This window comes from Chlorocebus sabaeus, chromosome 6 (assembly GCF_047675955.1).
Source record: "Chlorocebus sabaeus isolate Y175 chromosome 6, mChlSab1.0.hap1, whole genome shotgun sequence".
Lineage (NCBI taxonomy): Eukaryota > Metazoa > Chordata > Mammalia > Primates > Cercopithecidae > Chlorocebus > Chlorocebus sabaeus.
In genome coordinates, this window is record NC_132909.1 from 23,097,973 (window position 1) to 23,123,335 (window position 25,363).

Genomic DNA, 25,363 nt, shown 5'->3' on the forward strand with positions numbered 1-25,363 from the left:
GGCATGAATCCAGGAGGCAGAGCATGCAGTGAGCTGAGATCATGCCACTGCACTCCAGCCTGGACAACAGAGCAAGACTCCGTCTCAAAAGAAAAGAAAAGAAAAAGATCGTTAGACACCCACTGAGAATAGTAAGGGCACTGATGGAGGACTAAGGAAGCCTCCCCCACCTCTGAGGCAGCCCATCCTGGGTTGGGTCTGACCAGTGACTGATGCAGAACTTTCTTCATCCCAGGGGATGCCTAAAGGAAGGGCACACATGGAGAGCAGACACCAAGGCACTGAAGTCAAGGGGCTTGGTCTAGGCCAAGTGGCCAGGGAGGGACAGAAGAAAGAGCCAAGTCATTCTGTCAGTTAATAAGCATTGAATGGGCCGGGCGCGGTGGCTCAAGCCTGTAATCCCAGCACTTTGGGAGGCCGAGACGGGCGGATCACGAGGTCAGGAGATCGAGACCATCCTGGCGAACACGGTGAAACCCCGTCTCTACTAAAAATACAAAAAACTAGCCGGGCGAGGTGGCGGGCGCCTGTAGTCCCAGCTACTCCGGAGGCTGAGGCAGGAGAATGGCGTAAACCCGGGAGGCGGAGCTTGCAGTGAGCTGAGATCCGGCCACTGCACTCCAGCCTGGGCGACAGAGCCAGACTCTGTCTCAAAAAAAAAAAAAAAAAAAAAAAACATTGAATGAAACTAAGCGCAGTGGCTCATGCCTGTAATCCCAGCACTTTGGGAGACCAAGGCAGGTGGATTGCTTGAGGTCAGGAGTTTGAGACCAGTCTGGGCAACATAGTGAAACCCCACATCTCTCAAAAAAAAAAAAAAGAAAAGAAAAGAAAAGAAAGAAAGAAATTAGCTAGCCAGGCGTGATGGCTCACACCTGTAATCCCAGCACTTTGGGAGGCTGAGGTAGATGGATCACGAGGTCAAGAGATCGAAACCATCCTGGCCAACGTGGTGAAACCCTGTCTCTACTAAAAATACAAAAATTAGCCTGGCGGGGTGGCACTCACCTGTAGTCCCAGCTACTTGGGAGGCTGAGGCAGGAGAATCGCTTCAACCTGGTAGGCGGAGGTTTCAGTGAGCCAAGATAGTGCCACTGCACTCCAGCCTGACGACAGAGCGAGACTCCACCTTAAAAAAAAAAAAAATAGGTGTGGTGGGTGGCCTGTGCCTGTGGTCCCAGCTACTTGGGAGGCTGAGGCAGGAGGTTGGCTTGAGCCCTGGAGGTGGAGGCTGGAGTGAGCTATGATCTCACCACTGCACACCAGCCCGGGCAACAGAGTGAGATCCTGTCTGAGAAAAACGCCAGGTACAGTGGTTCATGCCTGTAATCCCAGCACTTTGGGAGGCCAAGATGGGCAGAAGTCAGGAGTTGGAGGCCAGCCTGGTCAACATGGTGAAACCCCGTGTCTACTAAAAATACAAAAATTAGCTGGGCGTGGTGGTGTGAGCCTGTAATCCCAGCTACTCGGGAGGCTGAGGTAGGAGAATTGCTTGAACCTGGGAGATGGAGGTTGCAGTGAGCCGAGATCGCGCCACTGCACCCCAGCCTAGGCGACAGAGTGAGAATAAAAGCACTGAATGAGGCCTCCTTTGAGCTAGGGCTGGTGTGAACAAGGCTGTGAACACAACAGTGACAAGAACGACCCCAGGTCCTGCCTTACAGAGCTTAGTCCGGTGTGGGTAGACAGCCCCATCCTCAGACAGTGACAGCCCCGACTGATCAGGGCGATGGGGCCCAGGCCGAATCGCTGGGCTGTGTTGGGGAAGGGGGTGCTACTGCGCAGGCGCTGCGGGAGGCCACTGGGGCTCAAGCAACTCGGATTCCCGCTCATACGGCCGGCCGAATCACGTGGCGACCACTGTCTAGCCCAACGGTGAGTGCAAAGCCACCTGGACTGGGTTCTGGGACCAGAACTTTCCCCGAGCTTTCTGGTGCCGCAGATCACCCTCAGACCCTTCCGCGAGCCCTCAAGCCCCTCCCACCCTGTCATTCTCTTCCGCGGCCCTCAGACCCCGCCCCCACCCGTTTAGCAAACCCTGTCCCCATTCCGCTGACCCCTTCCCCAGCCCCAGACACTGTCCTCAGAGCCCCCTTTCCCAGCCTGCAGACCCCACCCCCAACACACAGACACTTCCCTAGTCCTTAGTCCAGGCGTCCCACCCTCGGACCCTCGCACCGTCGGCAGATCCTGCCATCAGTGCCCTCTCCTCCTTCAGAGCCCGCTGGCTGCCCTCAGACCCCATCCACCCCGCGGACCCCACAGACGCTGTCCCCAGAGCCTCCCCACGACCCCTCTCACCACCTCTCAAATCCTAAACCACAGGCGCCTCTTCCTCCCACCGCAGCCTTCAGAGCCTCCTCCCGAGCCCTTCGACTCCCTTCCCAGGCTCAGATTCTATCCTCGCAGCCCTTCTGCCACCCTGGCACGCCCGACCCCAGCCCTAAGCCCCCTCCTAGCCCCCCAATTGCCTTAGATCCCCCTCAGCTCTCAGTCTCCCTGCGACCCCAGACCTTCTGGTGTGTCGCCCTCCCAGAGCCACCCCCTTTTCTCATTCAGCCGCCTCCCTTCCCATCAGACCCCTCCTGAATCCCCTTCCCTTCTAGACTGCGCCCCCAAAACCCCCAGCCAACTCTGTCTTTGTTTTCTTGTCCCCAAAGTTCCGGTCCTTCACATCCCCCTTCCCTCATGAGACCCCCTAGCGGATCCCTGCCCCGGAACCGGACCCCACAGACGCCCTCACTGCCCTTTCGCTTCCCAGTGGAGCTGGGTTCCGAGAGGGATCTAGACACCCAGGTGGGCCGTCTGCACCACGTGGCTGTGGCGGGGGAGCCCAGGATGGGGCCCGGCCAGGCTCCTGCTGAGAGGTGAGGGCCTGGTTGCGGGTACATCTGTGGGGGCAGGATCAAGGAGCTGTATGGAAGGTGTGGCTTCAGTTGGCCAGTCAGCAGTGGTACCGAGCACTGACTGTGTGCCGAGCTCTGCGGTCCCTGATGGGGATTTAAGGGTGAACATGACCCTTGGACCACTGGGAATGAAATGCAGTGGAATGAGGATGAGACACTAGACAGTATGGCCTTTCAAGTGGAGGATGCTTGAGTCTCATAGCATAAGAGTCAGCCATGCAAAAAAGGGGAAAAGAAGTGGGGAGAGATGGTGGAGTGCAGTGGCTCATGCCTGTAATCCCAGCACTTTGGAAGGCCGAGGCAGGCGGATCACTTGAGGTCAGGAGTTTGAGACCAGCCTGGCCATGATGGTGAAAATACAAAAATCAGCCAGGCATGGTGGCACGTGCCTGTAATCCCAGCTACTTGGGAGGCTGAGGCAGGAGAATCATTTGAACCCGGAAGGCAGAGGTTGCAGTGAGCTGAGATTATGCTACTGCACTCCCGCCTGGGCAACAGAGCAAGACTCTGTCTCAAAAGGAAAAAAAAAGAAGTGGGGAGTGATGAAGAGGCTGTGCAAACACTCTGAAGTCAAAATGAACTGCCCACATGTGAGTAGCAGCAGGACTAGGAGAGACCTGAGGCTGAAGAGGCCACAAGTTCACACAGTTAAGGGCCTCTAAAAGAGTGTGAGTTTTGTTGGATTTTGTGTGTGTGATAGGAAACTATTGGCATTGTAAGCAGGATATTAACATTATAATTAACATTAAATTAGGCTGGGCAACCTGTTCCACATGGCTCACACCTATAGTCCCAGCACTTTAGGAGGCTGAGATAGGAGGATTGCTTGAGTCCAGGAGTCTGAGACCAGCCTGGGCAACATAGCAAGACCCTATCTCTATTTTTAAAAATTACCTGGGAGTGGTGGCATCATATACCTGTAGTCCCAGCTACTCGGAGGCTGAGCAGAGAGGATTGCTTGAACCGAAGAGGTTGAGGCTGCACTGAGCCTTGATCAGGCCACTGCACTCCAGCCTGGGCTGGAGACCCTGTCTCAAAACAAAAACAAAAACCCATTAAATTAATAATGTACAATTTCTGTTTTGATTTTTGTAAAGTTGATTGTGTTTCAGGCCACTTTCTGAACTTGCTTACTAGTTTTAATTTTTTGTTTGTTTGTTTGTTTTGAGACAGAGTTTCACTCTTATTACCCAGGTTGGAGTGCAGTGGTGCAATCTCCGCTCACTGCAGCCTCTGCCTCCCAGGTTCAAGCGTTTCGCCTGTCCCAGCTTCCCTAGTAGCTGGGATTACAGGCGCATACCACCACACCTGGCTAGTTTTTTGAATTTTCAGTAGAGAAGGGGCTTTGAACTCCTGACCTCAGGTGATCCACCTGCCTTGGCCTCCCAAAGTGTTGGGATTACTGGTATGAGCCACCATGCCCAGCTGATAGATTTTCTTATGTTGACTCATCCTTGCTTTATGGGGATAAATTTATTTTTATTTTATTTAAGGTTTTTGCATATATATGCAATTGATATATAATCTTACTTTCTGTTCTGGAAACTTTCATCTGGTTTTGGAATTAAGGTCTTGCTAGCCTCATAAAATGAGGCTTGCCCTCTTTTTCTATTTTTCTTTTCTTTGGAACAACTCATATAAGATTATCTAGTGCTTAAAAGTGATTTGTATTTTAAGAAGAGACCTTGGGCCAGGTGCTCTGGAGTGTGCTGTAGTCCTAGCTGCTCAGGAGGCTGAGGTTGGAGGATCACTTCAGCCCAGGAGGTTGAGGCTGCAGTAAGCTGTGATGGCACCACTGTATTCCAGCCTGGGTGATACAGTGAGACTCCGTCTTTATTTTATTGTATTTATTTATTTATTTATTTTGAGACGGAGTTTCACTCTTGTTGCCCATGTTGGAGTGCAGTGGCACGATCTCAGCTCACCGCAACTTCCGCCTTCCAGGTTCAAGCAATTCTCCTGCTTCAGCCTCCTGAGTAGCTGGGATTACAGGCATGCACCACCAGGCCTAGCTAATTTTTGTATTTTTAGCAGAGACGAGGTTTCTCCCTGTTGGTCAGGATGGTCTTGAACTCCCAACCTCAGGTGATCTGCCCGCCTTGGCCTCCCAAAGTGCTGGGATTACAGACATGAGCCACCATGCCTGACAAGACTCTGTCTTTTTTTTAAAAAAAAAAAGAAAAAGAAAAAAAAAATAAAAAGGCCAGGCGCACTGGCTCACGCCTGTAATCCCAGCACTTTGGGAGGCCGAGGTGGGCAGATCACTTGAGGTCAGGAGTTCAAGACCAGCCTGGCCAACATGGCAAAACCCCTACTCTACTTTAAAAAAAAAAAAATTAGCTTGGCATGGTGGCACATGCCTGTAATCCCAACTACTTGGGAGGCTGAGGCAGGAGAATCACTTGAACCTGGGAGGCGGAGGTTGCAGTGAGCCGAGATTGTGCCATTGCACTCCAGCCTGGGCAACAGATTGAGACTCTGTCTCAAAAAAAAAAAAAAAAATTAAATTTTTTTTTTTTTAAAAAGGCCTCTGTGGGGCAGGATGAGTGCAGAAAGGCAGTTAAGATGCTGTTGTAAAAGATGGTGGGCTACTGAGTCAAATGCAATGCCACAAATCTGGTATTCAGAGGTTCCTAAAGGTCCACATTTGGAGGGGTTTTGTGGCAGAGACCACGCTGGGTTGAACCCAGTGCATGAATAATTAGACATGTCTGCCAAGGACACAAGAATGCAAGGACAAGGATGCTGTGCATTTGTCCTACCTGGGGTAGAGGCTGGAGGAAAGGGAACTGGGGAATGACAGTGGAGAGATCCAGGGCTTGGGGCAGGGGTGAGTGGTTGGGATGGGGAGCTGAGCAGGAAGATAGTTGGGGATGGGGAGGGGATTGGCAGAGGCCTGGAGGTAAGGGCATGGAGGAGGTTGCCACCTGGATTGAGCCCTTAGATGCAGGCTTCAAAAATAAAATTGAGACCGGGCATTGTGGCTCATGCCTGTAATCTCAGTACTTTGGGAAACTGAGGTGTGTAATCTCAGTACTTGGGGAAGCCAAGGCGGGAGAACTGCTTGAGCCCAGGAGTCCAAGACCAGCCTGGGCAATATAGTGAGACCCCCATCTCTACAAAAAATTAAAAATTAAAATAAATAAAATTTGAGAGAGCTCCTGATAAAATCCAGAGTTTGCTTTACTTGAAGAGTTGAGTGCTGGCCTCATGGGACCTGTGTGTACCACACTGAGTTACAGCTGGGTGGAGTCCACCTGTCCCGGCCAGTGCACAAGGTTCCTGGAAGTCAAAGTCCCCTGAAATCCACTTCCTCCTGGCCCCTGGGGACCTTTGTGTGGTTTTGATCCCCCTGGGTTGCGGAATAGATGTTTGCATGGCAGGCAGATGTCACCCCTTGTTTCAACTCTGTGGACTTAATGATTTTGGGAGCACTGTGTTGAGGTGGATTTCGAGGCATGGTCCTCAGCAGTTGGAGGGCAGGGGTTCCAGGACACAGTGATGGAACCTGGGGTCCATGGTCATCCAGTCATGGAGGGGCTGTGGAGGATGGGAATTGGCAAGGGTGTTTGTCTAGTGGCCTTCAGGTCTCCAACCCAGGAGTGTAGGCCAGGGGCACCCTAAGGCTGCCCGCCCCTTAGGTGACCAGGTGGACAGGGAGAACTCCTCGCGGCAGATGGCGCTCTTCCTCTCGGCGCTGCTGGGCCACAGCTCTGCCGTGCAGCTCCTGTTGGCCTTTGGTGCCAACCCCAACCAGTGACTGGCCAGCCAGTGATGCCCCCCATCCCAGGGACCCAAGCTTGAGCCCCAGAGAACCTGAGAGCCAGGGCTCTCTTCCCCTGAGGCATCTCTCCCTCATGATGCCTCTTCAATTTCCTGGTGACCCTCCTGTCCCCCCAGTGACCCTCCTTGTTCTCTCAGTTAACCTCTTCTCATTCCCCAGGGACTGTTCCCATTCTCCCAGTGCCTCCCTGCTCCCAGTGATCCTCATTCCCTGAAGACCCCATCATGTCTTCACGTGACCCCTGCCATGACACGGTGACTCCTCCCACCCCCAGGGCCCCCATCCTGCCCCTTTTTGTCCCTGTTCAGTCCCTTCCCTAACTGATTCCCACCCACGTTGTGCTGCTCTAGCTGCTGTCTGAATGGCAACACCCCCGTGCACGCAGGCGCCTTCTCTGGTGATGGTACCCCTGCGGCAGGCAGGGGGTGACTTGCAACTGCATGACCAGCGGGGTCACACACCATGAGAATGGGCTGAGCAGGGTGGGGTCAAGCAGAACTGGGAGGTGAGCAGTGGCCCTGGTGGGAGTGAGGGATCAGGGCCGGTGCCCATCGGGCCTCACCCCACGTGCACTCCTGCAGTTGCTGGAGCTGTTGCAGCTCTGCCAGTCCCACATATCAGCGTTAGTGCATGACGGTGAGTTGCCATCCATGGCATCTCTGGACCGGTTGCAGGCCAGATTTGGGAACAGCCCACCAGGCTCCCTGTCCTCCCTGGAGCTGATGCAGGCCGACAGGTAACCATCCACATCCTGAAGCCCACCCACCCGCCATTCCCAGCCACCCCAGACTTACCCTCGGCCTGCCCCCAACCCAGGACGCTGAGGCTAGTGCAGATCAGGAGAGCCTCCCAAGTCCCGGCCTTGGGGTTTGGTCAGGTAAGCGGGAGCGGCTGTGGGAGTGGGAACCACCCCTATCTTCTTCGTGCCTCATGGTCCCGCCTGTTCCCAGCTGAGTAGCCTGTGGCCATCAGTGCTGGTAATGGGCATCCCCCTTGTGAACTCCAAGGAGCTGCTGGTAGCCCAGGGAGAGCCCGACCACACCTATAAGAGCAGCTCCCACACCCTCATGGCCAAGTGAGAGCCCTGCTGTGCCCTTGCCAGCTCTCCTGCTCCCCTCCCGGGGAAAACCCCCTCGTCTCAGGCCTGTATTGCCCCACCCCCACTCTCCAGCCTCCTGTGGATGGGCCACACCGTGACCGAGCAGCAGCTGAAGGCCCCTGGAACCCAGACAGATGTGCTGCTGGCTGACCTTCACCACTGCAGGTACCAGTGCCAGCCCCCAGCCCAGCCTCCTGTTGGCCCTCCCATGGAAGACTAGGGTGTGTGACAGTAACCATGGCCAGTCTTCACTTCTGGGCCAGCACCCGGCATGGGGCCCTCCTGCTGGGGCGATCCCCCCACTGGAAAGTGGGTGGGTACCAGTTCTGTGTGCAGTGCCCTGTAAGCCTGAGAGGAGGTGGGGGTGGGGAGGCCACCAGGATGAGGTAGGCGCTGGGTGCTGGCCCTCCCACTGCTGGGCTGCGTGACCTGGGGTCAGTCTTTCCTCTGTCCGGTGGCAGGTGCAGATCGCCTGCCCTGGCACATGGTGGGCGGTCTGGACCCAGGAGCATCTCCCACCCTGTGTGGCTGGGTCCTGCTTGTGAGTGGCCTGCTGTCCCCCTGCCCAGCACGCTGCACCACCCTGGCCTGTTGCTGCTGATGGCACTGCATCCCTCTGCAGACCTGTCAGGGTTGTGCCTTCTCTTTGAGCCTGTGTGGCTGGGCTCCTTGCACAGGGTGCTGCACCCGCGGAGACCAAGTGAGGAGGCACCTGGGACTGTGCTGGGCCTGCCCCCAGCCCCTTGCTGCTGCAGGTGCTAAAGGTCCTGCTGTTCCTGCAGGCCTGCTGGTGAGCTCACAGCTGCTTCAGCTCCCATGCCGTGCAGCTGGTGCGGCCAGGCTCGGCTAAAGTGGGCCACGTGGAGCACGGGCGCCTCCTGTAACAGCCCTGGCTGCGGCCCAGGTGAGTGCCTGCCCCACCTGCTGCCCCTTGACTTGGGCCTGCATGCTTCCCCCCAGTCTCCAGCCTCTGTGGCCACGGGCAGTGGTGTCCAGTAGGCCCCAGGGAGGAGGTGGGGGTGGGGAGGGGCACTGTGAGTGGTGTAGGAGCTGGGTGCTGGGCTGTGTGACCTGGGGTCTGTTTTCCTCTGTCTGGTGGCAGGTCCAGGTCCCTGTCCAGCAGCCGTTGGCTCACCAGGCCCGTTGGGCTCCACAGGCTGCAGAAGGGCTACCCCTGGGGAGGCCCAGGCCCAGGGCTTCCCCAGCCCCCTGAACTGTACCCATGGCTGCCACTTGAGCTGATCTGTGGTGACATGCCCACCACCACCTCAGACCTCTACAGCTTCTGCATCCTGGCCCAGGAGGTCTTCACTGGTCAGTGAGTGGCTACGCCCCGCCCCATGGAGGCACCCTCCTGCTTGGGTCCCTAACTGTGCTTCCTGGCAGGAGGGCTGCCCTGGGCTGGGAGAGGGGGACCTGAGGTGAAGGCCAAGCTGGAGGCAGGGGAGAGACTGGCCCTCGACCCCCAGGTGCCGGCACTGTGCCAGGTTCGAGCTGGGCTAGGCCTAGCACCTGCTGACTGCTGGGGCAGCCTGCGGAGTACCCAATACCTACTGCGGGAGGCCACGGCCCAGGTACAGGGCAGGTCAGCAGGGGGTGGGTGGTGGCCATGGGACCCCAGGCAGGCCTGTGTCCCCATACCCAGCCTCCGGTCCAGAGGATACGGCTCCTGAGGTGAGCTCCCCGATGGAGTAGACCATGCTGTCCCCTGCACCCCAGGGTTCCCCATCAGGTTAGAGGGCAAGGAAGGGATGCTGGCAGGTGCTGGGCACAGCTGAACTGTGCCCCCCATCTGACCAACTGGTCTGTCCCCACAGAGAAAGTGTGCCGTGAAGTGGCTCACAGAGCCAAGACCACACCCAGGTGTGTGCCCCCTGTGATGTCCCCAGGACCCATCCCATTCCAGGTAGGAGCCAGGACGGGGCTGTGGGGGACCAACGGAGCTGTGGGACACCTGGGCAACCCATGCCAGCTCTCTGCCATCCCTCTCTGCAGGCCCCAGAGACACCTGAGGTCACAGGCCACAGCAGGGTGCAGCCTGGAGCTTGGGCAGCAGCTTGACTCTAGGCAGCAGCTCTGGGCCCAGTTCAGGGCCCAGCTCAGGCCCCAGCCCTGGGTCTGGCCACAGCCCCACAGCCAGGGTCAGCCTGCACTGCTGCCTGGAGCCCAGCCCAACAGTACAGATACCCCCAGAGCCTTGCACGACTGTCCCATTGCTAACCTGTGACTACCTCTGCCTGCCCTCCAGTAGTCACCAACCCCAAGTTCTCTGGCTGCCTCTCCTTTGACCAGGGAACTTTAGGGTCGCCCAACTGTCCCCTCATTCACCTGTGACCCTTAACAAACCCTGCTTCCTCCAGGGCCCTTTCCTGCACTCCACCTCCAGCCTCCAGGACTCAGCCTCCCTGCTGGGGACCCAGAGCTCTATGGAGCAGTTTGAGGAAGCTCTCAGCCAAGATTCCAGCCCTGCAGGGGCTGCTGTGGCACACACACAGGGTTACTCTGCTGGAGCCCCAGCCCTATGAGCCCATCCCCAGCCTGCTGACCCACAGGGAGGCTTCCTACACATTGGGAGGCTGCTGGAAGGCCACGAGGGCAGGCTAAGCAGAGGACCCCGAGCCCAGTCTGTGCCCCATCCGCCCTCCCAGGCCCGCTGGAGCGCCATGGCTACCAGGTGGCATCTCCAGCCTTCTCTCCTGCAGGCACCCGCTACTGAGCTGACTGGAGAAGGTCTCTTCTCCAGCCTGCAGAAGTGAGACCTGAGGCCTCGGATGGGAGGACCCTGGGTAACCCTAGGTCTTTATCCCTGAGGTAACCCTAGGTCTGCCTGTGCCCCACTGCTTCCCAGGATGGACCTGCTGGAGATCATAGCAGAGCTGCAAAAAGGATGTCAGCTTGGAGATAAGCCCAGCCTGAGCCCCACTCCTGACCTAGACTCCCAGGGTGCCCATGGTTCCCGCTCTGCGGATACCACCTCTCAGAGGCTCCCAGGAGTAACTCCTGCCTTGGTGCCTCCCCAGAAGGAAATAGAATGATAGAGCGCCCCCTCTGTCTGTCTTCACTCACTGAGTTTGGCCCCAGCACGACTTCAGCAGCCACATTTTCACCATTTTATTCATGAATGTTGTCAGATGGTTTAGTGGGGCATGTGGGGAAGGAAGGGTAGGAGTTGTCCCCCCACCCCCGTGCACAGGTCAGGACATGCTGGGGGCTCCTGGAGGGAGAGGAGGATGGAGTCAGCCTAGCCCCCCCACCCCAGATTTGTGCAAGGGCCCCCAGGATGGAGGGGGGGGATGGGCGGACCCTTCAGTCCAGGGTAGGGAAGCTGGGATTACAGGTTAGGGACCCACATCAGAAGCAAGTTACAAAGTTAGAAACCTGGGGTAGTGGTTGGGGCTCAAGAAAATACAAAACAAGGGATTTGGTTGAGCCAAGATCCAGTAGGGGTGAAGGGAAGGAAGGACGGCCTCTCCCAGCTGGTGCTCAGCAGTAGCTTCGGGTCTGGCCCTCAGAGTGGAGGGACCAGCTGGGAGTGGGGTAAGGGGGTGGGGGACCAGCCCCCTCCCCTCTTTGCCCTCCATTTCTGTACAAGGACCCTCGGTGGAGCTCGCCCCCCCTTCCGTAGGCTGGCGGGGCTGCCCTGTAGAGCAGGAGAGGCTCAGGGGGGCCCCAGGGACCCGGCACCCTATGAGGGGTACGGGGGCCCCAGGGTGCCCGTTGTTTCTGGGGAAGGCGGGGGACTGGGGGACCAGGATCTGAACGGCTTCGGGGGTGGGCAGGAGGGGAAGAGGAGGAGGAAGAGGCAGGTGAGGGACCTCTGGGCCCTAGGGCTAGGTTGACGTAGAGGGGCTCAGGCGGTGTGGGGCGCCGAGCAGGGTGCTGGGGGGCTGAGTAGCCAAGGTGGTCAGGGGGAAAGCAGGAGGGGGCTGGCGGGTAGCTGAGCAGGAAGTCGGGGGACCTGTGGAGTGGGGGCGATTGGCCAAGCATGCCGTAGGAGGCATTGAGCCTGTCAGGGGGCATGGAGCGAAAAGGACTCCAGGAGCGGGTAGGGCCAGAATAGGGGGACCCCTCACCTGCCCCGATCTCATAGTACAGGTTCTCTCCCCTGTCGAGTGGTGCAGGGGGGCCCAGGGAGCTCCTCCAGACCGGGGCTGGGGAACTGGGCTGGAAGGATGGGGGGCCCAGGGGGTACAAGCCTGGCTTGGGGACCCCGAGGAAGGGTGGCAGGCACTCCCTGGGGGCTGGGGAGAAGAAGCCGGGGGTAGGAACCTGTGAGGGGACAGAACATGGGGACTGGGCTGCTGCCTCTGGCGCATCCCTGCCCCCCCCACCTGCCCTGAGCTGGGCACTGACCTGGGTAGGGCCTCGGAATCCCCTCCTTGAGGTCCCCATGGGCCGCTGGCTCCTCAGCAGGCTCCCATCACTTTGTTGCCTTGGTAAGTAGGGTGGGGGTCCCGGGACCCAGACACTCGGATGGGCTAGGGAGTTGGGAGGTGGCCCACTCCCTGAGGTCCCTGGGGGCTCCCCACCCACCTCCAGAGACAGCGACCGGCGGAAGGGGGATCGGGGAGCAGGTGGGGTGCCCCCACACTCCTGCTGGCTCTGTTGCTCGGCTACCTGCTGAGCCCGCTCAGCCAGGGCCAGGGCCATGAGGCGCGCTGGGTTCTTGGGGGGTGGGGGTGGGGCACCCCCAGGGCGCAGGAGAGACAGGGGAGGGGGTGGCAATGGTGACTCCATCTCAGGACCTATATAAATGAATGGAGAGGGGTTCAGCTGAGGCCAGGTCCTCAGGGTCAGTGAGAGCAGGCGGGGACAGGGGTGGGGTAGGCCGAGCAGGACTCACCGAGTGGGCCCTGAGCTCCCCGGAGCTTGCTGCACATCTCCTGCTGGCAGGCGTCAGTCAGCGGGGCCTCGGCTCCACGCAGCAGCAGGGGTATGAGATGGGGGCGCAGGCTCCGGCCAGGGCTGAGAGCTGGTGTTGGGGTGGCTGAGGCAGGTGCTCCCCCAGCCCCCAGCAGTTCTAGGACAGCGGGTGGCACTGATACAGCCAGGGGCTCTGAGATGTCCAGGGCAGCGGGTGAGGCAGGGCTGGTGGGCCCTCGGGGCGAGATGGCCTGGGGGGTCACCCTGGGTGGGAAGGCAGAGGCAGGGGCGGGGGGTGCTGGGCTGGCGGGAGGTGCGGGATCCCCTGGGGTGGGGCTGCTGCAGCGGAAGGTTAAGGGATCAAAGTCCAGCCCCCGGAGTCCCTCCAGGCAGCGGGGTGGGCTGAAGTCCAGCTCATCACCATCATCTAGCCAGGCTGAGGTACGGTGTGAGGGGGACCCAGAGAGTGCCCCCAGCCCAGCTGCTGAGGACTCAGAGGATGAAGAGGAGGACTCCGAGGAGGAGGACTCAGAGGAGGAGGAAGAGGACAGGCTCTCGCAGGAGCCAGCAGGTGCTGGGCCCACGGGGAAAGCATCGCTGCTGGAGTGGGGTCGCCGCAGCCTGTGCAGCCTCTGGAGGCCTGGAGGGGTGGAGTCAGTGAGACCATCCCTGAGAACAGGGCGCACAGCCCCACAGAAAGCTGGGGAAAGGACATGAAGAGGCACCTCCCCAGAGAGTGCCACAGTAGCTGTGAAGCCAGGAAAAGCTGTTTCAGATTCACGGTGGAGACCATGAAGAGGACACTTCCGGCCCAAAGCACGAAGGTCCTGTGGCCGCCCCACAGGCTGTGGGCATGAGACCAACAGATTCACACACAGCTGCTGAGCCGGCAGGACAGTGCCTGTGCTCCTGGGTACATGGGAGGGCAGTACCCCAGGAGTGTGAGGACAGCACGGTGGTTCAGAAGAGCCCCCAGAGGCATGCCTGGGTGGGATGGATAAGCAGCCCCTGGCAGAGGCTGGAAAGCGGCACCCAGCAGCGCGGCAGGCTGTGAGGTAGCGATGGGGAAAAAGCCAAGCGCGGTGCCCCTTTCTTATGACACCCTTTAAATAAAGTTTCCAAAATGACTAGAACTGAGCAGTATGATCCTTCCACACACACCTGTGTATGATCAAACCCGGAAAGCAAGGGCAGGGTAGTCTGCAAATTGAGGATGCCTCCAGTGGGGAGGAACTTGAAGGGGAGAAGGAATGGAGCTGCTTTAGTTCTAGGCTGGTGGGTTCATGGATGTCCATAATGTTATTTAAAAATGTTCAACAGGAATAATAAAGACTTTTTAAAGGGCCTGTCATGGACCAATAAGTTCAGTGTGTGATGAACCAAAGGATACTGTATTCAACTCATTGTACATAAAGGCCAGGTTAAAATTTTCAAAAGCCCCAGGACCCCCAAATGTGAAGTACAAAATTTGGAGGCCAAACCAGGGCCCCAATTCCTCCTGGCTCCACTTGGGCGCAGATAGTGCCCCCCCACATCCCCCCCTTGCTCACCAGCCCCGCTGGCCTGCGATGACAGAGACTCCTCGCTCTTGGCAGATCTCAGTGTGACGGTGTCCGGTCTGCCGCCTGCAGGAGACGAAGAGGTAGGAGGGCACTCTAGCAACCACCGCTGCCCACCAGCCCATGGCCCAGCCTCTCACCTGAAGGCTGTGGTGGGGCGCGGGTGCCCCCCAGCCAGGGCAGGGGCTTCTTTCGAGGGACACTGGGGCCCCGGCCCAGTGCAAAGAACGTCTTCCAGCTGCTGCCCCCTGGCTTCCGCTGTTTCTCCCCTCTCTCCCCTTTCCTCCTGCGGTTTGGGGGAGAAATGGCAGGTCGTCTGAGGAACCAGGCCTCCACCTGCCCCTCGCCACCCCCAGCATCCCACTCACCTTTCTGCAGGTGAGGCGGGGGTCTTGGGAGTTGTGGGCTCTGTGGGCATCCCCAGCCGGCCCTGCGTGCGCGCCTGGGCTTCCTCCAGCGTCAGCAGGCGGGTGGAGGGGCAGCTGCCCGCAAGGGACTTGGGCCTGGGGAGCAGGCATCGGCCTGGGGAGTGTGGAAAGGGGGCACCTGTCAGCTCTGGGGCCGCCCAAGGCCACGGGCAAAGCCAAGCGCCACAGCCCAAGCCCCGGCCCCGCAGCATGCCCACCCGGGCTGGCAAGGCAGGGGGCCGGGGCAGATCAGGAGGGAGCGGGCGGGCAGCAGGCAGGTGGGAGGAGGGCGGGGCAGGACGAGCTGATGAGGAGGCAGCTCCCGGCAGCCAGCGAGGGCAGCGGCTCTGGCTTCAGTTACCTCGGGCCAGAGGGCCCTCCGACGAGCAGAGTCCTGACTGGGCTGGGGTCCGGGGCAGGGCGGGGAGTCTGGGCGGGGCCGGGGAGGGGTCAAGTCTGGGGACCTCCCACCTCCTCCCAGGTGGACCCATGGCCCCAAGCGCCCCCAGGAGCTACAAGGGGTGAAGGAAGAGCGGCGTCCGGGCCAAGAGGTGGGAATCCTGAGCGGAGGAGCTGAAATGAGAAGGAGGGGGGGCGCGGGGAGGGAGAGGCCGGGGCGGGGTCCTCAAGGAGCCGGGAGGGAGGCCCAGCTTCAGTGGGGTGGGGATGGGACTGGGAGCCCACCTGCCCTCCCTCTGCAGCCCTGACCGTGGTGGGCAGTAGCCAGGACCTCAGCGGGTGGGAGGGCATACCTGCAGGGTCGAGGCCAGCGGAGGTGAAGGTGTCGCTGAACAGGACGTCCACGTGGGTGAGCAGAAACTCCACCACCACCGACTGCACCCGCACTTCCCGGAACGCCGCGGCGCCACCCATTCCCACTGACTCCAGCTCCATGGACCTGGATGGGAGGAGCAGGAGGGAGGTTGGGTGCCTTGAGCCCAGCCAGCAGGTTCTGGCAGGGCAATGTGGGGAGCCAGTGGAGGCAGTGACTGTCTATTCAATACCTCTGATCTTCTCAAACTGATCACACCTCGATAGGCTCTCAACCTTCCCCCAGACCCGCCCCTCCTGCCTTCCCCATCTCAGTCAGTGTGGTTCTTCCTGTGGTTCAGTCTGTCACCCCCTCCACTGCCCCGTCTGGCCCAGCCTCTGTCTTCCCCAGCCTAGACATCCCAGAGCCTCCTTCCTAGCCTCCTGCTACGGTCCCCACCTGCAGCCAGAGGGATCCTGGGACCACCTGAGTCCCATCAGGGCCTACCTGGCTCAGAGCCCTGCCCTGGCTGCACCTCGCTCCAGGCAAGAGCAAAGTCCTCACTGTGACCCATGACCTGTGAGTCACCCCTCTGTCTGGTCCCTGTCACCTCTCTGACCTCATCATCTCCTCTCCTTCAACCCCTCACTCACTCAGCTCCAGCCACACCAGCCTCCCTGTGGCTCCTTCAATGTACCAGGCACCAGCCCAGGCCCAGATGTCTGCACCTGCCGTTCCCTCAACCTGGCACTCCCCAGATGCACCCCCAGGGCTCTCCTTCATCCTCTGCGGGTCTTGACTCAAATGTTGCCTTCTTAGTGCAGTCTTCCTCACCCACTTTATTCAAAACTGTACACTCTCTTCTCTGTACCCCTGGCCTTTCTCATTTATTTTTCTCCATCCATCATATGCCCGCCCTCTGACATATCACCTGTTTTACTTGATTATGTATCTGTGCCCCCAGGAGAATGTGAACTCCTGCAGGGCAGAGATCATGCCTGTCTCGTTCACCATCAAGTCCTCCAGGCTTATTCTGCTGCTGGCCACAGAAGACCTGCCAAAGCCTCCCTTGCCACCCTCACTAAAAACCTCACACTGCCCTTCCCTCCTCCTCTCTCCTCCTCAGCACTCATCACCATCACACTTTACTCTGTATTTTCCTGTTGATGTTCATGGTCCATCTCCTCCATGAGAACATGAGTCCCAGGAGGACAGGGCCGTGCTCAGTGCTGTGTCCCCAGTGCTGGGGATGGGGCCAGGTCCACGGAAGGTATTTGATAGACATGTATTCAATGAATAAACAAAAGAAAAGCTGGGTGGGTTCCTGGCATGGTTTTGGGGAAAGACCTGAGGGGTGGGCAGGCGAGCAAGCAGCTCACCGTAGCAGGTTGGGTGCCCAGACGATGGCCAGGTTGCGGGCATGCATGCTGGTGTTAGCACTGTGTCTCGCCATGCGGGCCAGGTGCCTCAGCAGGTACTCCAGGGTCCTGGGGGTGGGAGCAGAGGGGGACACCTGAGCCTCAACCCCCTTGGAATCCCACCAAGTCCCACCCCGCCCCTCCTGGTTTACCTGTAATGTGGCGGGGGCAGCTGCTGGATGACATCGTGTACCCGCACCAGACGCTCCTCCTCCCCAGGCACTGACATGGCCTCCTGAGATGGTGGGTGAGTGTGATGAGGATTGGGTCAGAGGCGTCCCGGCCCCCTCCGTCCCGCCAGCTCCCTTACTCACACTGAATTTCCCATAGAGCTGGTAGGTGAGCAGAGGGTTCGGAAGTTCTCGGAAGTAGAGCTTGCAGAGGGAGGACACGCTGTGGATGTCCTGCAGGAAGGCGGGGCCAGACAGCTCTGGAATCCTCTCGCTGTCAAACTCATGCCTGAGACCACCATGTCAAGGAGGAGGAAGATCCAGGTCAGAGGGGCTCACTCACCTGGCCGTGCTCCCCCTGCCCCTACCCCCAAGTGCCTGCAGGTGGATGGAACCCTCTTCCCCAGGTCCTACACTGGGCTCTTCAGAGGCAGAACCTTACTGAACTCCCCAGCAAGCCTGTGTGGCAAAAGAGAAGGGTGCTGCATTTACAGAGGAGGATGCTGAGGCTCAGGCAGATGTGCCTCTGCCTGCAGCTACCCAAGACTGACTGACTCCAGAGCATGAGCAGCTCCTACCAAGCAGCCGCCATTCTCCTGGCTGTAAGAGGGCACTGGAAAATGTGGACAAAATCCCAGCACCCTGCTGCTCCCAGTTCTCTGGTGGGGCCCCACTGCCTGTGGTAAAGTCTCCCACCCACTGCCACCTCCTGCCTCCCTCTTGGCCCCCCCGCAGGCTTCAAGCACTCCCCTCTCAGCCTCCTGCAGGCCAAGATCTCGCCTGGCTCCTCCCCACTTCTAGACCCCGCCCTGGCTCAGAGCCCTCCTGCGGTTCCCCCTTCACTTACAGTACAAGCCAAAACCCTAACATGAAGGCTTTGCCTGCACTGGCATGGGGACTCCTTGGCCATGGCCTCCTGTCCCTGTTCCCTTTGCCCCGCTGCTCCCTCTGCATGGCCTGCCCCTCCCCTCCTCCAGGCCCTCAAATGAGGTGGCTCTGCCCTTGCCATCCAAAACTGCAGGCCTCCCTCCTGGCTCCTCATCACCATCCTCCTACCCCAATCTGTTTTCCTCCACAGTAGCTGTCATCTTCCGGTGAACTCTATCCCTCCCCTGTTTGTCTCTTCCTCTAGCCTGTGGGCCCTGTGAGGGCAGGCGTTTCTGGCTGCCTCACTCACTGCTGTGTCCCCAGTGCCTAGAACAGTGCCTGGCACGTGGCAGGTGCTCGGTGAAGACAGAGTCTTCGCTTAGATTGTGAACTCTACTCTCAAGAGAGCTGTCCCTGACCCCAGCCTTGATCCTGCAACTCCTGACTCCTGGTAACTGTGTCCCCCGCATGCGGCACGGGGCTGGAGTGGAGGTGCTGGTGCCTGTGGAAGGACAGGGTTGGCTAAGGGCCCTCACCGAAGCCTCTGGATGTTGGAAGACACGCCTGAAAGCCGGTAGATCCCATCCACCACCCCGTGGGCCTCAATGAACTCGGAGCAGCAGCGCAGCACCTGGGGCACTGAGAGAAAGCAAGATCAGGGCTGGGTGGGCCGCAGCCCTGGTGTGACGGGTGGGGTGGGTGGGCCCAGGCCTCACCATCCTGGCCTGAGTTGCTGAGGTGTTCGCCAAGATCGCAGCCAAACACCCTCTGTCGCAGGATTCCCCGCTGCCGCAGTCGCTGCCGAGAAGGGCGGGAGCGCATGAAGGTGCGGAGCAGGCCGGCCAGCTTCCCACGAGACCGTGGCACAGCTGTCAGGGCAAAGGGCAAAGGCAGGCCTTGTGGGGTCAGCATGGCCAGGGGCCTGGCGGGGCAGGGGCAGGGATCTGGCAGCCTGTTTCTATTACCTGAGGTCAGAGACGAGATACCCTGGGGAGCCGGGATGCCACATGGGGGGCCATCGGCATCTGCTGGGCAAACAATGGGGTGGAAGGGATGAGTGGGAGGCAAAAGACGCAGGAGACCCCACCTTTCCCCACCCCTCCTCACCCCTCCTGTCTGTCCATGGCACTTACCCGCCTTCAGGCCCGGACCTGGTCGCTCTGTGAAGAGTTCCACACACTCACTGGGGAAGAACCCAACCTGAGGAAGGTCAGGGTCAGTGGCTGGGCCACCCCAGTTGGCAGGTGCCCTAGCCCCACCTGTCCGCACCTAGCTGGACTCACCTGGAAGCCTCGCTTGCCCCGCCACCAGCTCCGATCCTCCGTGGGTGGCATGTCGATCACCGAGACAATGTCTCCCACCTGGGAGGGGGCGGGCGGGAGGAGAAGGGTCAGAAGGAGCAGGGGGTGTGGGGAGCCCAGCTGCAGTCTGCTTCCCCACAGCCTCACCTCAAAGGACAGCTCATCTGGTGCCTGGGCCGTGTACCGTTTGATCACGTGGGCGGCCGCCACTGCAGGGATATTGAGTGACGCCTCCTCACTGAGGAGCAGTCGCCGGCCGTGATTGTCCAGCTGAAATGGAGGTGGGATGTGGCAAGGACAGGTCAGGAGACGGTGTTAGTATAGGCATACCAAGCTCCTCCAAGCCCGGCAAGGCCACTGCCTGTCCCCTGCCAAGAGCCCCTGTCACACAGAGCTATTGGTCAAACACCTAAATTCCTGTTTGTAGGGATGCATCCCTGGCACCCTCTGGAGGTGGGGAAACCTCTAAGACAAACCCCTTTATTTCCCCTCACATGTCCCACGATTCTCCCACCCGAAGGCTTCCCCACCTGAAGGCTTCCCCATCCACCTCTGCACCTTCATCCTCCACAGCAGATACCGCATGGTTGCCATCTAAAAACCCTCTGTGCTGGGCGTGGTGGCACACGCCTGTAATCCCAGCACTTTGGGAGGGCAAGGCTAGAGAATCGCTTGAGCCCAAGAGTTTAAGACCAGTCTGGTCAACAAAGCAAGACTCTGTCTCTACAAAATATTAAAAAAAAAAAAAATTAGCCAGAGGCCAGGCACAGTGGCTCACGCCTATAATCCCAACACTTTAGGAGGCTGAGGTGGGCAGATCACCTGAGGTCGGGAGTTCGAGACCAGTCTGACCAACATGGAGAAACCCCATCTCTACTAAAAATACAAAATTAGCCAGGCGTGGTGGCACATGCCTGTAATCCCAGCTACTCAGGAGGCTGAGGCAGGAGAATCACTTGAACCTGGGAGGCAGAGGTTGTGGTGAGCGAGATCATGCCACTGCACTCCAGCCTGGGCAACAAAAGTGAAACTCTGTCTCAAAAACAAAAGAAAAAAAAAAAAACCTTCTGGTTTAAGCCACTCATAGCCAGGTGTTCTGTGAGTTACAGCCCAACCCATTTCTAACTGATATACATTTAAATCCTTGTATCCTCACAGCCGAACACCTGCTAACACACACACGTGCACACACATACTCATACACATTCTCTCACAGACATGCGCCCACACAGACACTAAAATATCAATGCCTCCTCCACTCTGGCTCCTTTCTTTTCTATGCCCACACACACTCCCAGGCTGGTTCTCGCCCCTCAGACACCCCCTCACCCACTCTGAACTCCAAGCCCCCTGCCCAGGCCCACCTCCATCCAGGTGAGCACAGGCCCGCAGTTGAGGTTACTGTCCACCAGTCCTGACAGGGTCTCCAGGTACTGCAGTAGCAGTGGCACCAGCATCTGGGGGCAGGTTGTCAGGGTGGGCCTCTGTGAGTGGACGTGAGAGAGCCCACTGCCCTCCCACACTGCCCTAGCTTGCCTCTGGGCTGAAGTTCATCCTGAACGCATGGGTGCTACTCAGCTGTTAGGTACTGAGATATGGGCATATGAATGAGTAAGTAGGCTGGGCTGGGCCAAGCTCTTGAGTGCCCTGGTTGGTAAGACCATGGTGACCCTCCCATGGGACCCCCTGGAACTCCCCATGATCCTAAAACTTAGTGAAGCTAAATGTAGCAGAAGCCTACTACATTTCTAAGGTTTCTCCATTCATTCAGATTGGTTGGGACTTGGGCCATACCAGTATTTAAATATTTTTCTATCCTGCTGCCTTGATGATTTCACACACTGTGGATGAGGACACACTCACGAGGCAGGGGCTGAGACAACAAGCAGGTTACCTGGGCAGCCCTGGCACCCTCGGGGGGTGGGGGAAGCTCAGGAAGGCAGGAGAACCTCCGGTCAAATATGCACCGGTGGAGGTGGGCATCCAGGGAACGAAAGTCATCGTAACTCCGGAGAACCGGCCAGGAACGGCCCTGTGGGAGCAGAGGGACAGAAGGGAGCAGGGGCCCCATGACACCGAGCTGAGGACTACTGTGGCCAGTCTCCCAGGCTAGATGAGAGGCGGGGTGGCCTCACCTGACAGGTCACCTGCACCCCGAACACCAGCTCATTCTCTCCAGAGAGGCTGGGCCCTTCACGGTCTGGAGACAGCAGGAGCTGCAGAGGGAAAGCAAGGCCCAGGTGGACTTTTGTCCCATTTTCTGACCTCCCCGGGATGGCACTCTCTAGGGATGGGTTTGTGTCCCCTTTCTGAACCTCCCCGAGGACAGGGCCTGGTGATGTGCTGGTCCCTGGCACAGAGCAGATACCTAACAAAAGTTGTCGTTGAATGAATAAAAGAACAAATGGATGAATGAATGAGCAGCTCTCCCCATCTGCTGTGGCTCCTGCAACTTTTGCTACTGACTGCTCAGATGCATGCAGCAGCCAGTCACAGGGACAGGTTTCAGAAGCACAGCAGCTGATATCATTGCAAGGTTGCGTAGGATATTGTCTTCCCTCCTGGGTGCAAATGCAAAGCCCCCATACCTGAATGTGGCCAAAGTCGACGTTCTCGTAGTGGAAATGGGCGCAGTCAGCCAGCCGCGGGAAGGGGCCTCGAGGAGCTGAGAGCCTGGGAGACAGGGGATGCATCACCAGCGGCTCCTTGAGCCTCCCCAGCTCCTAGCTGAGCCCTTTCCTCCCTCACCCTCACCTCTTCCCAGGCTTTCCCTTCACACTGGGCCCCCCAGCGGTGGGTAGGGGCTGCACCGAGCCCTCCCCTGGGCCATCCAGGCTGTCAGTGCTGCGTGCCTGTAGAGCAGAGAGAAGAATCAGAGGCCCCCAGAGATGGGAGCAAAGAGACAACGAGAGCATTGTTATCTGGCAGCACAGGGCCCAGAGCCCGGGGCGCTCCACACACCGCCCTGAGCATGAAGCAGGAGGGCAGGTCGGGGGAGGTTAGGGCTGGGCTGAGGACAGGACTGCTTCTTCGTGTGTGGTCTGGGGTGGTGGACTGGAGAAGCAGGGGCCAGACGTGAGGCAGGGCAACAGGACGGAGAGCATGCTGGTCCCATCTCTCCCTGCTGAAAACCCTTCCATAACCCCTGCAGAGTACAGCGACCTCCTACCACTGTCTGGACAATCACGGCTCCCATCTCATCAGCCTTCCTGCTTCCAGCCTCTCCCCTCCTGCCAGCTTTTCAGCAACAGCCTGGATTGTTTTCAGAAAACACAAATCTAGCTCTGTTTCTCCATAGATCCTGGGCCTTCAATGACTCCCTGTTGTCTTCAAGATGAAGTCTGAATTCTCTGGTCTGATAATCGAGACTTCCCTGAGCTGATTTCTGTTTACCTCTCCAGTCCCATCTCTTTCCATTGCCCCCGCTCGCAGAGCTCTTGAACTTCTAAGAGTCCAAAACAAGCACCCTCTTCTCATTTCCTTCTAGGCCTTTGCAAAGGCTGTTCCCTCAACCTGGAACACTTGCCCCACCTTTCCCTGGGGTATATTCATCCTCACTCCCACCCCTTAGGTCCCAACTCACATGTGCCCTCCTCCAGGAAGTTCTCCCTGACCCTTCAGGCTGTGCCTGGCATCTCTTCTGGACTCTCTCCATCCCCTTAAGTTCCCCCATCCCAGGTTCCATGCCTCGACCTGAGCTTCTCCCTTCACAGCTCTGATCACTCTGAGATGGCACTGGTGGTGACAAGTTCATCTCTCTCATTGGACTATGACTGGCCTCCCAGAAGGAGGGCCCCAGACTGAGCTCCCCAGCATACAGCCGGGCATGGAGTTGATGTTCAGACAGGATTGTTCCTGATTATTTTCTGGGTCCCCAGTGCCAGCCCAGTCGCACAGCAGGGGCTGGGTAAAATCTGATGAATAAATTAACCAGCTGCCAGACAGATTCACCAGACTGGGCTGTAGCATCTCCCTCCTCCATGTCCCTGCAACCCCGAGTCACCCTCAGGGTCTCACCCTCAGGGTCTTTCCCCCTCCAGCCCATGAGGTTCCCCAAGGCGGGATGGGAGCTGACTCTCTCTGTGCCTGGAGCATGGAGCCTGCACAGAGGCGGTCTCAGTGAATGTCTGCTAAGTGAGGGAATGAATGGATGAATGAGCGGGAGCAGCATGGTGAGAGAGGGAGATGGTGGGGGAGGGGGATGAGGACAAGGAGATGGAGCGGACCCGAGGATCAAGGGAGGTAGAGTGCTGGCCTGTTGGGGTGGAGTAAGGAGGGAGTGGCTGGAGAGATGAGGCAAAGGCTCAGACTGATGCTGGGCAGGGGGGATTGAGAGGAACCAGGATGGGGTGAAAATGAGGGAGAAGGAGAAGAAAAGGGTCAGGCTGGGGATGGAGCGGGTGGGGGTGGGGCTCAGGAATGAGAAAGGGGCTGTGGGGAGGAGGAGGGGGCTCCGCCGGGGAGGGCTGAGGGCTGGCAGAAGGATGCCGAGGAAGGTGCTGGGATAGGGGCTGGGGAAAGACCCAGGAGCCTCAGGAGGCCTCTTCGAGGGCCACTTGGGTAGCGCGAGTCCCTTCCTGGACCAGCCCCGCCTCCTCCCAGCCCGGGCCCTAGGTCCCTGTCACCCCATCCAGGGCGTGGAAGAAGGGGATGCGCGCTGAGGGGGCGGGGTCGAGGTACGGGCTGGGACCTGGGATGGGGCCGCAGGACTGGAGGGACCACGGCAGAAGCACAGGCCGCGGGCTCGGGCGGGGCCGGGGGCGGGGCGCGCGGGGCGGGGCTGCGCACGGACAGACTGACACGCGGACGGACAGGCTGACGGCCGCGTGGGACCCTCACCACCATGGTCGCGTAGCCTCCTCAGGCCCCGGCCGCGCTCGACCCCTCGCTCGCCGTTCTCGTCGCCGCTGCCGCCGCCATGGCGACACAAAGGGGAGGGCGCGAGCCGCGCGCGGGCGGCTGCAGACCCCGCCCCTAACGGCTGCCCGTGGCTCCGGCGCGCGCCCCACGGGGGCGGGGGGCAGAGGGAACGCGGCGCCGCTTCTCATTGGCTCCGCCCTTGGCCCTAGTCGATGCCCCGCCCACCAGGCGGCTTCTCATTGGCTTTACCTTGGGCTCCGCCCCGGCTCTGTATATTCGGGCCCAGCCCCCCGAAGTTTGACAGCGCCACGCCCATGACTGCTTTTCATTGGCTGTCATCGCCCTCCTGAGCCATGCCCCCAGGTTCTTTATGCTTTGCTTCCGACACTTCCAACACCAAGCAACAGACCCTCCCCTTCGTCCACTCCCAGTGGCCATTCTTCTGACTTTTTATTTTTATTTTTTTAAGAGGCAGGGTCTCGCTCTGTCGCCCAGGCTAGAGCGCAGTCCTGCAATCGCGGCTTACCGCAGCCTCAACCTCCTGGGCTCCAGCGATACCTCCCAAGTAGCTGGGAATACAGGCGCGCGCCACCACGCCTGGCTAATTTTTTTAGACATGGGGGTCTCACTGTGTTACCCAGGATGGTCTTGATCTCTGGGGCTCAACAGATCCTCCCGCCTCAGCCTCCATTCAAAGCGCTGGAATGACAGGCGTGAGCCACTACGCCAGCCCCTGATATTCCCTTTTTTTTTTTTTTTTCTTTTTTTTTGAGACAGAGTCTCGCTCTGTCGCCCAGGCTGGAGTGCAGTGGCGAAACCTCAGCTCACTACAAGGTCCGCCTCCTGGGTTCACGCCGTTCTCCTGCCTCAGCCTCCCGAGTAGCTGGGACTACTGGCGCCTGCCACCATGCCCGGCTTTTGTGTGTGTGTGTGTGTGTGTATTTTTAGTAGAGACAGGGTTTCACCGTGTTAGCCAGGATGGTCTCTATCTCCCGACCTCGTGATCCGCCCGTCTCGGCCTCCCAAAGTGCTGGGATTACAGGCGTGAGCCACCGGGCCCGGCCTAATATTCTTAATTGGATTCTCCCACGGCCTCAGAGCAGTGCCCCGTTCCTCAAGCAGCTTTTCAAAGTCCCAGTCCCAAGTCTCACCTTTTCAGTCCTGATCCCGACCCCGCTCACATAATGCCCAGGATGCTCCGTCCATGGACGTTTCTCATTGCCTCATACACCTTGCCTTATACACCATACCCAAGGCTTTCTGAGACTTGGCCTCCCCCTGCCCACTGGACATTTTCTTGTTTCCCCTTCTACTGCTTATTACGGGCCAATCTCCAGCCTTGATTTTTTTTTTTTTTTTTTTTTTCCCTAGGAAAACG

The 25,363-nt window shown here is 58.8% G+C and overlaps 2 protein-coding genes across 15 annotated transcripts; one reads left to right on the forward strand and one right to left on the reverse strand.

The window, feature by feature from the left end:
• Positions 1-1,211: 1,211 nt before the first annotated feature.
• On the forward strand, positions 1,212-10,780 carry LOC103234540 (uncharacterized). Of its 5 annotated transcripts, none has more exons than XM_073016636.1 (7): positions 1,212-1,875; positions 2,661-2,867; positions 7,862-7,954; positions 8,572-8,693; positions 8,892-9,103; positions 9,435-9,521; positions 9,607-10,780. In XM_073016636.1, the coding sequence occupies exons 1-5, from the start codon at positions 1,730-1,732 to the stop codon at positions 9,029-9,031; spliced, it is 708 nt and encodes a 235-aa protein (XP_072872737.1). In that variant the 5' UTR covers positions 1,212-1,729; the 3' UTR covers positions 9,032-9,103; positions 9,435-9,521; positions 9,607-10,780. The 5 variants fall into 5 exon arrangements, with proteins under 5 accessions (XP_072872737.1, XP_072872738.1, XP_007994617.3 ...); XM_073016637.1 differs by lacking the exon at positions 9,435-9,521 and having other exon boundaries at positions 9,607-10,541; positions 10,638-10,780; XM_007996426.3 differs by lacking the exon at positions 9,435-9,521 and having other exon boundaries at positions 9,607-9,695; positions 10,150-10,780.
• A 105-nt stretch (positions 10,781-10,885) lies between these two features.
• Positions 10,886-24,130, reverse strand: ARHGAP33 (Rho GTPase activating protein 33). 10 transcript variants are annotated; one of them, XR_005238296.2, is made up of 22 exons: positions 21,880-21,995; positions 21,714-21,798; positions 21,261-21,341; positions 21,020-21,157; positions 20,490-20,582; positions 19,273-19,395; positions 19,108-19,185; positions 18,958-19,024; positions 18,790-18,852; positions 18,541-18,693; positions 18,361-18,463; positions 17,102-17,246; positions 16,940-17,022; positions 16,749-16,856; positions 15,371-15,516; positions 14,580-14,733; positions 14,352-14,497; positions 14,203-14,277; positions 12,633-13,292; positions 12,323-12,534; positions 12,143-12,221; positions 11,926-12,030 (listed from the first exon to the last, which is right to left on the reverse strand). XR_005238296.2 is itself a non-coding variant. In XM_073016629.1 (21 exons), the coding sequence occupies exons 1-21, from the start codon at positions 23,968-23,970 to the stop codon at positions 11,273-11,275; spliced, it is 3,867 nt and encodes a 1,288-aa protein (XP_072872730.1). In that variant the 5' UTR covers positions 23,971-24,130; the 3' UTR covers positions 10,886-11,272. The 10 variants fall into 10 exon arrangements, 9 of the variants coding, with proteins under 9 accessions (XP_072872730.1, XP_037847487.2, XP_072872729.1 ...); XM_073016629.1 differs by adding an exon at positions 23,965-24,130 and having other exon boundaries at positions 10,886-12,534; positions 21,880-21,977; XM_037991559.2 differs by adding an exon at positions 23,965-24,129 and having other exon boundaries at positions 10,886-12,534; positions 18,790-18,849; positions 21,880-21,977.
• Between the last annotated feature and the right edge of the window lie 1,233 nt (positions 24,131-25,363).

What these genes read in the sequence shown, in the direction of transcription:
- LOC103234540 (XM_073016636.1), top strand. Translation starts at nt 1,730, where the DNA reads ATGGGGCCCAGGCCGAATCGCTGGGCTGTGTTGGGGAAGGGGGTGCTA. An exon ending in GGCCAGGCTCCTGCTGAGAG is followed by an intron (nt 2,868 to 7,861) that starts GTGAGGGCCTGG and finishes CCCACTCTCCAG; the next exon opens with CCTCCTGTGGATGGGCCACA. An exon ending in GCTGACCTTCACCACTGCAG is followed by an intron (nt 7,955 to 8,571) that starts GTACCAGTGCCA and finishes CTGTTCCTGCAG; the next exon opens with GCCTGCTGGTGAGCTCACAG.
- ARHGAP33 (XM_073016628.1), bottom strand. Translation starts at nt 22,321, where the DNA reads ATGGGAGCCGTGATTGTCCAGACAGTG. An exon ending in GGGTGCAGGTGACCTGTCAG is followed by an intron (nt 21,158 to 21,260) that starts GTGAGGCCACCC and finishes CTGCTCCCACAG; the next exon opens with GGCCGTTCCTGGCCGGTTCT. An exon ending in CCCGCCTCACCTGCAGAAAG is followed by an intron (nt 14,498 to 14,579) that starts GTGAGTGGGATG and finishes CCCAAACCGCAG; the next exon opens with GAGGAAAGGGGAGAGAGGGG.